This window comes from Scardinius erythrophthalmus (assembly GCF_964197995.2).
Source record: "Scardinius erythrophthalmus genome assembly, chromosome: 7".
In the NCBI taxonomy this organism is placed as follows: domain Eukaryota; kingdom Metazoa; phylum Chordata; class Actinopteri; order Cypriniformes; family Leuciscidae; genus Scardinius; species Scardinius erythrophthalmus.
The window spans coordinates 42,155,134-42,171,123 of NC_138227.1; the positions used below are offsets into that span (position 1 = coordinate 42,155,134).

Genomic DNA, 15,990 nt, shown 5'->3' on the forward strand with positions numbered 1-15,990 from the left:
AATACTAAAATGTAAAGTATAAACTATAAATTTAAATCTTATGTTTTTATATAATATTATATTATATATTTTCATCAGCACTGTAACAAGCACAGCGTTCCTCACCGAGCCCCGTGACGTCTGGTCGGCCAGAGGAGAGCGGTTGCCGTGGAAATCAGGCCAGATGTGCAGGCCGGCCGTCAGCTGCTCCAGCTGTGCTGCGTCTCCAGACATGTGCTCCAGATGGAGGTTCAGGCAGGAGTAAACGTGTTTCCCACTGCAGAGAAAAGCCCAGCGATCAGACCGAGTGAGATCAGAGAGACGCATCAGAGCGACTGACGCTCACCTCTTCTCCGCCTGCTCTTTCAGCTGCCTGTAGGCGGCGTGTCCGTTCACCACATGGTCCACCTGAAAGCACATGACATCGCTCTAATTAAGATATTCATATATTTCCACGTAAATCATCTGTATATATAACGTATAACGTGTTTATTGTAACGTTTGTCACAATGTCCTGTACTACAGTGATGACTGTCTGGAACCAAGCAACCAAACTACCAACCAACCAACCAATAAACCAAACAACAAGAAAAAACAACCACCAACCAATCAGACCAATCAACCAAACAACCAATTTAAAATATCAACCAAACAACCAACCTAACGACCAAAAAAACAACAACCAATCAATCAAACTACCAAGGAAACAACCAACCAGAAATAAAAAATAACCAAACGAACCAAGCAAACAACCAAGAAAACAACCAACCAACTAATCAACCAAACAACCAAGAAAACAACCAACCAACTAATCAACCAATCAACTAAACTAACCATTAAAAACAATCAATCAAACAACCAATAAAACCAAGCAAACAAGTAATAAAAACTCAGTGAGTGTTTTAGCGCAATTTTCTCACGTCATGGGATCACAACACTAAGAGATAGTAAATCTTTTCCTGGATTTTTTTTGTGTGTTCCCGAGATTAGACCTTCCTTAACATAATGCCGAAAACCCGAAGTCTCTAGGTGGTCTGGTTGAGGAGTAGATAGAAGTGCAAGATTGGTGCACACAGACAGAACAGAAATCATGAGTTAACAATCGCAATTTTGTCCGGTGGAAAAACCGACCAATCCACCAACCAACCAAACAAACAACCAAGAAAACAATCAACCAAACCAAGAAAACAACCAACCAACTAATCAACCAATCAACTAAACTAACCAATAAAAACAATCAATCAATCAACCAATCAACCAATCAACCAAGTAAAAAACCGACCAATCCACCAACCAAAAAAACAAACAAACAAACAACCAAGAAAACAATCAACCAAACAAAGAAAACAACCAACCAACTAATCAAACAATCAACTAAACTAACCAATTAACCCTCTGGGATCGGCAAACGTGTCTACTTTTGTATGTGTCCACTTACAAATCAAATCAAAACATTGTGCTTTTGCAAATTCAAGAAAATAAACAGGGTGTGCTTTCTGCCTCTCCGTCTCGGTGAACTTTTTTTCTTGAGCACGTCTATAAACTGAAACAAAACTCAGCGAATACTTGTCACACATTTATGAGCCATATATCTTTATATACCCACACAAGCAAAAGAGATTGACATGCAAATCGTCCACGTGAAGGAATGCGACGCCCTCATTACCTCAAAAACAAAGTACCAAACTTCATCATTCCTCTGCTTTTCATCGAGTTTGTAAGACACGCTGTGAGCTTACATTGGATTTACCTCAGAAGAACGCGATTTGAAGACAAGAAAGATTTTAAGGTAAGAAAAGTATTCTGAATTATATTAGTTAGTGTTTTTGTTACATAAACTTCACATTGTAGTTGAACTGTTGCTAGACTAAAATGTATGAAATCGATGGAAACATGATGAAATATGAACTATAGACAGGCAGGCAACCTTTCAATGCGAAATTTATATACATGTACGACACGAGGAAATTTTATGTTCGATAATAAAACACAGCATGATATAAAAGTAGCCTAGGCTAGACTGAGTGTTTACTCTAATATGGTGAATATTATAATGTTTAGAACCGTGTTTACTGTTAAATACGGTGTTTGTGGATATCTGCTCAAACGTAGATATGTATAATGTGGTAACAATGTTTCATAGTCTGGAGCGGCTCGATCGCTTCAGTAAAGAGTTTGAGTCACTCGCGCTGTGAGTTTGAAACACAAAACGTGCCAAACATTAGGCTTCATGTTTTTACTCCAATCTCATTTCATAATGTCATAACGAATGGAAAAATTTTTTTCTCTAGTGTAGTGTACTGAAGTGTTCCTTTTTAACCATTTATAGGCCGTCTGCTATAGGCTATTGTTGTTATTGTATGCAGGCATACAAGTATATGCCTACAAGGCACAACAAACCTGGTGTTCATTATATATAGCCTATATATTGTAATTTTTAAATAGCAATTTTAACCAGAAAAATCTCAAATTTATTCCCAAAATCATGCAGCCCTATAAACTATAGTTTCTCTTGATATCAGTATGTTCACAGTTATTTATTTATTTTTTACAGGGACCAGATGCCACTGATGAGTCCTGCTGACTTAAACATTGTTAGACTAGAGCGCTGACTTTGTATGTTTGACTGAATTGTTGCTTTATTTCTTAGTCCAATCACGCCGTGCTATGTTAATGCAGAACGACATGTTCTACAGCTCTAGCCTGGGATGCTTGGACTAGGGCCCAGACGGCATTAGGGCTAAGAGGGCAATATAGCGCCCGATCAAAAGGGGCTCGGACAGTAGTCAGAGCCAGCAGTGAGGTAATGGTGGGTCGAGCTCTTTCAGAGGTCAATAGCCACTAAACGGAGAGGTTTTGTGCATGCAGCTCAGGTACCTCCAAGTTGCCGCCGCACAGATAGACACACAGGTCCCACTGGACCACGCCCAGGAAGAGGCCATGCCTCTGGTGGTGTGCTCTGACACCGATGAGGCATTGGAGGCATTGTCCATCGCGGGACAATCTTTGCCACCGAAGCAAACAAAAAGCTGCTCCGACTGTCTAAACAGGGACTAAGTGAAGTTGTCGCTCGTCTTCCGAAGGGGGAAGTGCAGAGAGCGAAATAACTTTTGCTCTGAACCGGGTTGAGAGCACTTTTGGCACATAGCCGTGCCTTGGCTAAGGACGACCTTAGAGTCGTTAGGCCCAAACTCAAGGCATAAAGCGCTGACGAAGAGCGATTGTAAGTCGCCCACTTGCTTGACCGATACTAAGGCTAGCAAGTGCGATCTTGAGTGAAAGTGCAGGGCTCCAGACTAACTTTTTTCACCTCCATCCTGGAACCGTCCTGAAAATCTATTTGAACCGTCCTAAAGTGAATGTCAACCGTCCCAAAATAAACATGTTGTCTCTGTAATTTGTTATTACCATCTATAGTTGTTAGTCACATAATAAAAACACCATTAAAATGTTTATGATATATATTATTATATTTATTTAGCTCCATTCAAAGTATACTCTGTAAACAGGTAAAAAACAGATTTAATAAAAAAATAACAGGAGTTAAATGCTTTTTTGTATTCATGCAGAACAAATCCTTTTTTTTTTACATATACGAAAATTAAGAGAAAAATACATTCAGCTCAAAACGTTTTTGAGTTGGTTGGATTAAACAATAACAAATAAATACTGGTGACTACATATCTCAAAAATATCATCATTCTTTATTCTTTCAAGCAGCAGACATATTTATTTGTATGAATTAAATATAATGAATCCTTATTAAAGCTATTAGCGAGCAGTGAATGCTTTTCTCTTTTTCTTTTGTTGCTTGATCAATATTAAGGACACAGACCGCATTAGGTTTATTACCCACTGTCACTTTAAGACATCGGATCATGTCCAATCACATGCGGATCCAATTGCACTGATGCACATCCGATGCACTCTGTTTAAGACATAACCAACATAGTTTACGTGAATACTCTCCAAAACGGACATTTCGACATAATGTTGTGCGTATTTGTCCATTCAGACACGAAAGAGAGCTCAATTCAGTACTCGCGCGCTGTATAGGTGTCTATGTGCATGACTGCACGCTTCGGGTCGGGTGTGTGCGCACAGAAAACCGTACCGGATAGAGCTCTTTTTTTTGCGCCGTCACTCTTATTCAGATCTATATGTCTGCTCTACTCATTCTCACAGACGTTTACATTTTTTAACGTTTTATGAGACATGCAGCGCATGTCAACCCGTGTGCCGCTGGGTAGATCAGCACGTTACAGTACAAATGTACAAATGTGCGCATCTACCACAAACGCAGGACATCAGTTCTGACTGGATCGCTTCCCAAATCGTCACTATCTAACATTTTTGTCTATTTTTTATTCGTTGACGAAAATGTCAATAGATTTTCGTCATAGTTTTTGTCATTCAAAACTAGTTTTTATTTAGTTATCGTCTCGTTTTCGTCTGTGAAAATAAGCCATATGTGATAGATGTACCGCAAAACAAGTCTCCGGGTGAGTAGTCGGCCAGTGATAGTTACTATAGTAACAGCATGAGAAGACGCGCTCCGTTGTAGTCAGCGCTTGGTCGGCATTTTCTAAGTAAGTTACCCTAATAGGCTAGTAATAAATGAACACGCATACAAAAATGTCTTTCGTCCTGTAGGCGTCCTGGAGAATATTTCTGTTCGTCCTAAACACATTTTCTATGTTTCTATATAGGACGCCGTTAGTCTCGAGCCCTGAAAGTGCCCTTAATTTGGCCGACTGTAGCACCTAAAACGGGGGCCCCTTGAGGGCCCTGAGGACTGTAACAGGACTGATAGGTCTCAGGAATGTGTTGTGAGGGGGCGAGGCAGGTTGAGCCTCCTTGCCAACTTCAGGAAGCGAACAATCAAATTGCTTCTACCCAGTGACTGGCCGGCCACAGGAGCATGGAACGCTGCTGTGGCCGCCACATAGACTGAGCGTGGAGGGGGTACGACCCACATTCAGCAGCTCTTGTAGGAAGGAAAATACCAGCGGTACTTCACATGAAGTAGGGTCTTGGCTCCGTGCTGAGCACCATTTGGAGAAGACAGACAACTTAAATATGTGGAGCCGTCTCGTGGATGGGGCTCTGGACTCATATATAGTGTTTAGGACATTCTTATGGAGGGCCCACAGCTCGAGCTGGGGGTGCCAGATCATCCTGTTCGCCTAGGAAAGGAGGTCTTTCCTCAGGGTATTGGCCATGGTGCTGCTGCTAGCAGCTGAATCATCTCTGGGAACCAAGACTGGGTTCGCCAGAGCCACCAGAAGGAGTGTGTAGCTCTCTCTGATCCTGTTGATGACTTGAGGGAGGAGCGCGACTGGGGAAAAGCATAAAGAGGAAGGTTGGGCCATTCATGGGCCAAAGAATATTGGGCAGTGAGAGTTGTCTTTGAAGGTGAAGAGGTCGACCTCTGCCCTGCCAAAGACACTCCAAATTGTTTGACCCTGGGGGTGGAGGGCCCATTCTCCCAGGGACACATTGAATCAGGGAGCAGACATGCTGTCTCGAGATAATCTGCCGGCACGTGCATCGCTCTCAGCGGTGCAGCTCAGGTTGTGCCCAAAAGAGGAGACGTCTGGCTAGCCTGTACAGAGGCTTCAACCTGAGTCCACCCTGTTGGTTTATGTAGGATACTACCGCCATGTTGTCCGACGGGACTAAGACGCGATGTCCATTTAGGTCTGGTAGGAAGGTTTTGAGGACCAGAAAAACAGCTAGCATTCCCAGGCAGTTTATATGCAGCCGCTTGTCCGGACTCGACCAGGAGCCGGAAATCGGTCTGCCCTCGCACAGAGCTCCCCAACCCGTGTCTGTGCTGACAACCTTTCTCCTTGAAACCAACTCCATGCTTACTCCAGCCCAGTAACAGCTGGGATCCTTCCAAGGGGCCAGGGCTCTGATGCAGCCGTGGTTCACCTTGACGTGAAGGCGACCTGATCGCCAGGCGTGAGCTGGGACCTGGGGTTTCAGCCAGTGCTGCAGTGGTAGCACTGCTGATGTGGAGGCCATCAGGCCTAGCATCCTTTGGAAAGTTCCTTAGAAGGAAAGCGCTAAGCCTGGTGAGGGTGCTGTCGATGCTTAGACACTGGCTGTGGCTGAGCGGTCGCAGGTACCGGCTTGGCTGGCTGCTGAGTTGCTGTTGACTTTTGGCGACTCGGTGCTGCAGAGCTGGAGCGCTTGGGCAGTAAGTGTCGCAAGGCCTACGACGCCTCCTGCGCCGCTGTGAAGTGCTCGGCGAAGCCATCTATCGCGGGGCCAAAGAGACCGGTGGTGGAGACTGGTGAATCGAGGAAGGCAGTTCTGTCTGCGTCCTAAATTTCAGTCAGGTTTAGCTGCAGGGTCATCCACTGAGCCCGACCAATCCGGTGCGTCAGAAACCACCAATGACAACGTGTCATTGTGAAAATCTTCCGCCGAAGAAGACAAGGTTGCTCAGTTCACACGAGGGGCGCTGGTCTGTGTGGGTAAACAGCACCGGTGAGATCTCTCTATGTGGAGAAAATGAAGCACGCGGGATCTGAGCCGGCGTGAGCTCATTTACATCCAATTGCTCGGCCCTTTGGCTGAAAAGAAAGCTTGCATTTTGTTCACATATATTTGTTTTTCTTGGTTTGAGATGTGATATAATAAATGTTGAGGTAGGGGCCAGTTCACACAGAGTGCGTTTTTCCATTCCACTGCGCTGCATCTTGCATTTTTAAGCACAAAAATGCGTTCTGTGTGAATGGTCTCTTAGACTGGTTTGTTTTGCAACTATGGTTTCAGTATTGAGTTAAATCTATATGTATTTTGTCCAGTCCATTCTGGGATTTCCTTCCATATTAACGATAGATGTGATTGACTTACCAGTCGTCCCGTGGCGCTCTGACCTCCCTCATTAAGCCACAGATCCGGCAGCATGGCGGACAGATACGGGCCCCAGACCCCGGGGATGAACAGTGGCTGTGTGCTCACCTGAGAGATACAGACACACGCTGACATCAACAGTCACACTCTCTGAACACACACACACACATACAGGAACTGAAGCTCACAGCCATGTGACATGAGGACGTCCCACATATGACAGCCATACGGGCCGTGACCGGTTGCTCTTCACAGGGCAGCTGGTGTCCACTCACATCGGCCCCGATGACCCCTACAGCAAGACAATGAAATTACAGAAAATATTACTGTTAATATAATATTGCATAAATGTGGTGAATGATAAATTAATGATATATAAAATTTTGGCATGTGTGAAGCTGCTGAAGTGGAGATTTCTGACTCGAACTCACCGCCTTTATAGATTGAAATCTACAGACTCTAATAGATAGTGTAATCAAATAAACACTTCTTTTCTTTCCACTAGTTTGAAGGCTTAGATTGAGCAGGTCAGAACAGTTATTACAGGAACACTGTGATGAAACCAAGAAGAGGCCAACTAAACATCAGGGCCATTAGGTGCACACACACACACTGCAATGCTCCTCCTGTGTCAACTGCGTTTAAAAAGCCCCTATTATGCTTTTTCCGATAAATGGAGTTTTTGTCTCCAAAAAGAAAGTGATTCTGAACCGAAATGAGTCGTCAATAATTCCAGTCTCACTTCCAGATACGGTAAAACCCACTCCATCGTTACTGTTCGCATCACTGTGTATCAAGAGCCGAGATTCAGATATGATAATGAGGGTTTGGTTTCTGACCAATCACTGCAGACTGGGCCATCTGACCAATCAGAGCAGAGCAGCTTTCAGAGAGGCGGGGTTTAGAGAGACTGAATCCTTGATCTAAGCATTTCAGACACTGAGAGAAAAGAGCTGATGCTGCAGTGGATATTATATGAGGAAATTAAAGTGTTCCTGCTTATTCTTGTTACAGCCCTGTTTCTCTGAGGTTCAGTTGACAGCATCAACATCTGTGAACAAGACGCACATCAACTAGTTACGCTCACATTATGCAGATATTATACTGTATATATATAGACCTGATCTATTTAGGAGTGAAGCGGGTTGTCGAAGGTCAAACACTCAAACAGAAGTGGAGTGACACCGTATTTAACGCAGTGTAAACACGCTCATTATGACAGTTTTCTCTTCATTTCAAAGAGCCGTGGATGAGTGAGCGCTGCATTAGCACTCAGCTGGCGTGGCGTATTGTACCTAACCCTCCTGCGTGTGCGTCTATGAGTGAAGCAGCCACAGCCGTTCCCGGTCTCAGGCCCAGATCTGCAGCCGCCTCTGCGGTCAGTCCTCGTCCTACAGGAGTCCCAGGACAACACGTCTGCTCACCTGCGCACACACACACACACACTATCAGTCAACACAACCGGCTGAACACACACAGACACCTGAGCTTTACTCTCTCCCACCGATTTTACAGTAGCTGTTCTCCATCAGGTCCTCCAGGCCGATGGCGCTCCAGAAGGTGTCGTCCCAGCCTTCGGAAGGGGAATACGTCCACTTACAGACCAGGGTACAGAGAGACCTGCATCAGGAGAGCAAGACATGCTGTGTGGATAACATAACTCTCTTTATGTCTCGTTTTAAAGGGGTCAAGATATCAAACATATGTTTGTTTGGAGCATTTGACTGCAGATTGTTTTTGTAAACGAGGCACAGTGTAATGAAGAGTTTTGCTGACAGATGAAGACTGTATTTGATCTGACAGCAATTTTTTGCATTTTCATGTTTTTATTAAATTTATCCCAAAAGTTAATTTTCCCTCTCGTATTAATGACTTTGTGGTGGCGTTTATGTGCATTCAGCTAATAAATATGATTTTTATATCCGACATGACTCCGAACGCATCATTAGTTGCATGCAATGTTAGTCAAAAATAGTCAATGCAATGTTAGTCAAAGTTAGTCAATCACAACAGTGGGCGTTTACTAACAAGCCTTAAAGGAGCCGCACCTTAAAAACAGATCATTTCAGATGGAGGGTTGAAATAATATATTTTTTTCTGCATATACATTGATGTCCGGCCAAGGAAAATTTCCTCGCAAATCGCTAGGGTGTTGCCATGTGGGGCCGTGCGTTATCATGCTGCAACATGAGGTGATGGTCGTGGATGAATGGCACAACAATGGGCCTCAGGACCTCATCACGGTATCTCTGTGCATTCAAAATACCATCAATAAAATGCACCTGTGTTCGTTGTCCATAACATACGCCTGCCCATACCATAACCCCACCGCCACCATGGGCCACTCGATCCACAACGCTGACATCAGCAAACCGCTCACCCACACGACGCCATACACGCTGTCTGTCATCTGCCCTGTACAGTGAAAACCGGGATTCATCCGTGAAGAGAACACCTTTTCAAAGTGCCAGACGCAATCGAATGTGAGCATTTCGGTAACGACGACGAACTGCAGTCAGGTCGAGACCCCGATGAGGACGACGAGCATGCAGATGAGCTTCCCTGAGACGGTTTCTGACAGTTTGTGCAGAAATTATTTGGTTATGCAAACCAATTGTTGCAGCATCTGTCCGGGTGGCTGGTCTCAGACGACCTTGGAGGTGAAGATGCTGGATGTGGAGGGCCTGGGCTGGTGTGGTTACACGTGGTCTGCGGTTGTGTGTAGAGACCATTTAAAGCCTGAGAAAGGTCCCACCTTTCAGGGTTGGCTCAACCAATAAGAAAGGGGGAATTTCCAAGCGTGAGATTCCTCTGTTGGGAAGATTTATGACTCTATCTCAAGTGTGGTTAGACATACAGTAGGCCTGGCCGTTTGTGTCCATTCATACTCAGATAGATATAACAAACACACACTGCATTCTAAGAGAAGGTGACGTACACTAAAGTGTGAGTCATTACATGAGGATTAATTAGATAGGAGACACAATACCGATGGGGTTACATTGACCGTTGGTTGTATCATAAAATACATACTGTAGTATCAAAGACATAATAGTACACAAGACAGTAAATCATTCACACAGTGTCCTAGGGTGTTCATTTATAAATCACTTCGTCCATAAATTGATGCAGAAAATGTCTGTTTTAAGGGCTGTGGGTCTTTTCTATGGCCTCTGCTTTTTCCACGTGACTACATTTTTAACAGCAATAAAACCAACTTATCTGATCGTAGTCATGGTAACCAAGAGCCTTCTTGCCCTTGTTGGGGGGATGGGACCACAGATCCCAGAATGAGTTTTTAAGATTATTTGTTAAAGCTGCAGTCCGCAGTTTTTCCTCTTTGTCGCCATCTCTGTCCCAAATCTGCAATTGCAGTTATACACGGAATTATCAACTTTACGTGCGTTGTGCCTTGGCATGGCACAGCGCGGATGAATCCAATGTTTTGAGGAGAATGTGCGGCTGTCAATCACCGCGCCAGTGGTGTGGATACTGTCATTCGCAATCACAGATTCTACTTTTTGGAAGTACGACCAACATGAATTTTCACCGGAAATGTCGTCTGAACAAGTAAGTAACATCCACTTTTGTTCTGACGAACTAAGGGGAAAAAAGCATTGCAATAAATTGTGCTGATTAAATCTAACGATCGCTTATCATATCACGTCAAACCGTGCAAATTATACTTTGTTCTTAAATTGTTAATGTAAACAACATCAGCATTGTGTGACTACATTTAATGCCCTTCCGATATTTGTCCTTGTTTTCGCACGGGCCGGTTGCAGTCTCTTTTTTTCTCCGAAGTCCGAAGTCTTTTTCGTTTTTTTTTTTTTTTTTCGTTTTTTCCTTTGTAAAGCACATTGAATTGCTTTGATGTATGATTTGTGCTATATAAATAAATTTGATTTGATCATTTGTTCATCTGTACTATATATGTTTTTTATTTGTTGAACATCAATTAAATTTTTACCATTAAATGGATTTGAGAGTTTTTTCGTATTTACTAATTCGGGGAACAGACACAGTCTCTATATGATGATAGCTAGGTGAAAGAGGCTCTATGTGATGGGATGTATCTGGCCTTGGTCACTTTCAACAGGATTCTCAGTGGGTGTGTAATTTGCTCAGTGTGTGGGGAGAATCTATTTGATGTTGTTATCGGAACAGAAGAGCGGTGTTTTGTCCTGCGACTACAGCGCCTCATCGTCACCAAGTTGCCCTGCTGCACGGGCTCTACTACAGCCGGAACCGAACAATGTACAGAGTTCACTAAGCTAGTCGCATCCAAGGCAGTATCTAAAGCCCTTGCACTCTTACTATCCTCGATTAAAGTTTGGATGCGTGTCTCTAGTTCTGAAATTAGTCAGCCTGACTAATTCCCTGCATTTATGACGTGAAGTTTTCTTCGCCGACAGAGAAGTCTATACTGTACATGTAGCACAATAACAGGAGAAGACATGACTCACCGTTTTTGTTAACTGATCCTCCTCACCACAGTCGTTTGATCGCGCGAGTGGAAAAGACGGCAAGCACGGATGGCAGGTTAACAGGCTAGCGAAATGCTATCGTGTTGTGCTAGCGATAATGGTTTAGTTATAGGTGATGAGTAAGTTATATTTATCAACAAGGAATGATAGTAAATAGAGATTCAAAACAAAGCTATACAGAGCTTTCAGACGCAAACCACTCAGCAGCAAGGCAGACACGAGCAATCGATCACAGACTGTTAAATACCTTAAACAAGTTTAGTGTTTTGTTCTTCTCTCATATTTTAATCATATAAAATATTTGGACACAACTGTATATTTGTTTGTGTTCTTTGTGCAAAAAAGCTAAGTGAACCTTAAGGAACATATTAAAATATTTTATAAAAATCTGCTTTAAAGTTTTGACCTGGCTAAAGTGGCTGAAGTGATAGATCTGATTTAAAGAAGTCATTTCATATATATTATACTATAGTTAACTACATATATTGAGCTGCATCAGCGGTTTTGTAGATCTACAGCCCTAAAGGTGTTTTATCACCGAATGAATGTCGTCTATGTAACAGTTGTGCGGATCTTGCATCTCACCTGCATAAGGACCCTGTAGCTTTCCAGGACAGAAAGTCTGGAAGGTCAAAAAAATGTGCCGCTTCTTTCCAACAGGTTTCCTGCAGATTCTAACAGCAGAAGAAGAAACAAGCGTCTGAAACACAAGTGTTTATAGTCCTCTCGCTCTTCCTCAGGATCCCAGCGCTCCTCACCTCTTTGAGCCACAGTAGTTTGGGCGGCTGCATTTCGGGCGACATCACCCCGCCGACCCCCTGAAGCACTCTGTGTTTGGTGTCTGTGATCCGAGCGGCTTGTTCTGCGGCCCGGTGGTCCATCCACATCACCACGTTCCTCTCCCGGACGCCTGCAACTAACAGTGGGTCAGAGAGCCGGCTCACGCTCTCCGGACGGGTGATGAACGCGCCTCACCTGTGTGATTGACAGCCACGGGCTGGAAGTGCCGATCCAGAGCCACCAGTGAGCAGGTGGCATCAAACCCGAGCCCTCGAACACACGTCACGTCAATGTCCTGAGTCACTCTCTGAAAACACACGCAAACAGTGCGTTTGACCAACACAACACCAACAGAGTCCTAGACAATGATGATGCACATGCCGGACAGATGGTCGCCTCACCTTCACGGTCTGGCAGCACTTGCTCCAGATATCAGCTGACGACTGCTCATAATGCTCCGCTCGCGGCTCCCAGATGACAATGGGCTCCTCTGCTGTGTGCTTGACTTGACCGTCCGGAGTGACCAGAGCCGCTCGCACACTGGCAGTGCCCACGTCCACCGCCACATAATACCTGCTCATCTCACTGGACACCTGCAGAAACACACACACACACACGTGTGCTGAGCACCCTCAAACACAAGCTAGAGCACCCTCAGCTGATACTGTAATATTATATTGGATTTGGATAACAGATTTGCAAACGCTCCAGTACACATTTATGTTTGTCATTGTGTCATTGTCTGGTCTGCAGACTACATTTCACAACCAAACACATGTGAGAAGTATTAAGGAAATAACGCAAGATCACGCGTGATAAATGATAGCCTGCAAGAAGATTTGCGATCCAAATTGCTAAGAGAGTTGGGGGTAAATAAATAATTTTGCAATGTGCTGCTGTTGCGGCTGGTCAAGCAAATGTTTGTGCTTTGTTTCTGTTTGATATAATTGTAAATATATCTATTGAAATACTGATATTCTGGTCTATAACTCCTCACAGAGTTCTCACGGGCATCAGCGACTCATCAGTGATTCTCTCAGATCTTGATAATTTCGAGAGAAATCACACAGCGTGAACAAATTTGCCTATGATTTCGGGCATTTCACAAGTTCACACTTGCATATAATTAGATAGAGTAAAGGATATGTGTATTTGGCGTGCTGTCCGAGGGGAGGGCTCCGAGGTCGGAGTTTGTCCAGAACCCAGAGTACTCCCCCAAAAAAGCAAATGAGCAGAAGGACAGCCGCCAGACTAAAAGACCCCCCCAAAAACGAGCGTCGAAGTTTGCCGGGCTGGCGATTCGAGAAAAAGTCTAGATGTTTAACTGGAAGGGCCCATGCAGCCTCCAATGGGAGCAGATCACGGCATCGGAAAGGTGTGCCCCACCGATCGATGAAGGAGGAGCAGCATGATTAAAACCAGATGACTGGGAGACCCTGTGCTTCCTCCGACAGGAGCCAGCAGCTCACGGTATCGGACGGCGAGCCCCTGCCAGCGGACAAACGAGATGACGGACAGGGCCCGGACAGATAAATCGGGGCTGAGAGTGATTCGACCGCCCAACCGGAAGGGCTCACGCAGCATCCAACGGGAATTCAAACAAATAAAAACAAACTCGGGATTTTACACAAATACAAATGATGATAATTCACTGTATCTCAGTAAGACACAGTTACGAAAGTGTGTTTGACTTTATTTTAAAGCAAAACCACGCGTGGGATAAGACAATAATAGGCTACCAAATAATACAAGCCCTGGCTTTCTGTATCTATTTTTTGCGTACAATTGGAATTAAAAACGCTGCAGTGCTGAAAAGTGAAAAAAAAAATAATTATACTAAAACAGATATCATTATGTTGATCTATAGCAAATATTATTATTTATGTGCTCAGGAGTGTATTTAAGTAATAGATATTCATATCACTTCTCTGCTGGGTATTTTAAGTCATTTTTGAAGTAGGCTACTGATATATTGCACAGATTTACAGCAGTGATTTTTTTTTTTAATAGTTAGGCTACAGCTATATGCGAGTGTTAATATTTGAAACTATTTTTGTCCCGTACACGCAGATTATAACATGAACACACAATGCAAGGGAGGATATAAATAAATAAATAGATTTTTAATACCTGATGTCACAGTCACAGATATTAGTATGCCTACATGTTAACCGGCTGACACTTAGCCTATTAGAAAACAGGAAACTATAACATAGGCCGCTATACAGAACCAATATAGACCCTGGCCCTCATATTTTATTAACAGGTACATAAAGGAATGCTTATGCTCAGGCTTGAAACGTCTTGGCCAATAAGATTGCTGTATAATAAACCAATTAAATTGGGGGTGGGTTGCCCCGCCCCATCTTCCAGACTGAACTCTGGGGTACTACATGTTGATCCGTCTTCACAAATGATCCGAAACTCAACGTATAGGCTACTTGCCTCACAGACACGAGAAATAGGCCTATAGAAGCTTAAAATATGTCTACTTTTAAACAAACCAATTCGAAACAAATAGTTTGATTATGTAATCCAAATAAAAGGTGAATTTCTTTCTATAGGCACGTGCACTACACTGCAGGAATGACGAGTCAGAATCTCCATCTTTGCAGCCAACACAGACTCAGAAAACACTAGTTTATTAATAAACAATTAAATTGTCTCCTTGCTATTTTTTCCTGACACATTCATAATCATTAGGCTACTTTTGCCAGTGCTTTGCAGCAAGCTTTGTGTGTGTGCTATAGCCTATATTTAATTAAATTCACATTTATTTGTATAGCATTTTTCACAATACATATCGTTTCAAAGCAGCTTTACAGAAAATGCATGTCTAAATTACAATTTATTTATTAACACTTTTAAATTAATAGAAAAAATATTCGTAGCAAAATATTTTTTAAATTCTATTCCAAGCAATTACTGGTAAAAGTTATGAATTGTAAACGATATTAAAATCTCACGATACGATAATAACGTACCTCGGTGTAAAGTCCACAGTGCGATATTGCGATATAAAAAAAATGACAATGAAGACTTGGAAAAAGGTGCCACAAGTGTTTATTAAACAATGATTGAACATTACAATGATGTACATTTGGACCATGTCATTTCCTGTTATATCCTGTAATCACTGTTTCTTAGAAGTATGAGGTATAAACACACACACAGAGAGAGAGAGAGAGAGAGAGAGAGAGAGAGAGAGAGAGAGAGAGAGAGAGAGAGAGAGAGAGACACACACAGACTGACAGACACACACACACACACACACACACACACGGGTTAATATTTGGGTGAACTCCCCTCATTACTGTCATAGTTAATCTCACTCTCATTAATAAGATAAAACTGAATACAGTGTGCTATTTCCTTCATGCAGATGTAAAACAGAAATATCTTCATATCCGTTCGAAGCTGCTGTGTTTGTTTACATCGGTAGAATGACTGAAAGTCTCTCACAGTGAAACTCTTACATTAACTCTTTACTCTTACCTGCTCCGCGCGCGTCTGGAGGAGCAAACGCGTTTACTCTCGCTCACTTCTGCAGGACTGGAGGAATAAACGCCTTTACTCTCGCTCACTTCTGCAGGACTTCAGTCAGTTTCAGCGACTGAAGAGAAAAACATTCACAATGTACTTTGGATTTTCGCTTACGGCGCTCGAGCGCGACCAAAAAGTACGACCGCAATCGCATTCGTGCCGGGATCATTATGGGGTAGTTAGAATAAAACGCTTACAAAAAAATCCTATAGGAATCCTGAAGGACTGTGCAGGGATCATGCAGGAATCCTGCAAGACAGAATGAAAATCCTACAGAACAGGATATTGCTGCAGGAGTCCTGTAGGTTTGTCCACACACTGTCCCGTAGGATTG

General features: G+C 43.3%; 1 protein-coding gene across 3 annotated transcripts in view; it reads right to left on the reverse strand.

The window, feature by feature from the left end:
• Window positions 1-15,777, reverse strand: part of fggy (FGGY carbohydrate kinase domain containing) — a 19,513-nt gene extending 3,736 nt beyond the window's left edge. Inside the window, exons 1-11 of one of the 3 annotated variants that reach the window (XR_014030413.1) lie at window positions 15,609-15,764; window positions 12,515-12,706; window positions 12,309-12,420; window positions 12,092-12,249; window positions 11,919-12,007; window positions 8,351-8,466; window positions 8,142-8,270; window positions 7,035-7,138; window positions 6,847-6,954; window positions 326-387; window positions 106-256 (exon numbers count right to left, since the gene is read on the reverse strand). Coding sequence is in view for 2 of the 3 variants with exons in the window: in XM_081369906.1 (XP_081226032.1) it covers window positions 106-256; window positions 326-387; window positions 6,847-6,954; window positions 7,035-7,138; window positions 8,142-8,270; window positions 8,351-8,466; window positions 11,919-12,007; window positions 12,092-12,249; window positions 12,309-12,420; window positions 12,515-12,694 (1,209 nt within the window). In the remaining variant the exon portion in view is untranslated. Of the gene's footprint in view, window positions 1-105; window positions 257-325; window positions 388-6,846; window positions 6,955-7,034; window positions 7,139-8,141; window positions 8,271-8,350; window positions 8,467-11,918; window positions 12,008-12,091; window positions 12,250-12,308; window positions 12,421-12,514; window positions 12,707-15,608 lie in introns of all 3 variants that reach the window. The other 2 variants (XM_081369907.1, XM_081369906.1) reach the window with 2 other exon arrangements.
• Window positions 15,778-15,990: the final 213 nt, after the last annotated feature.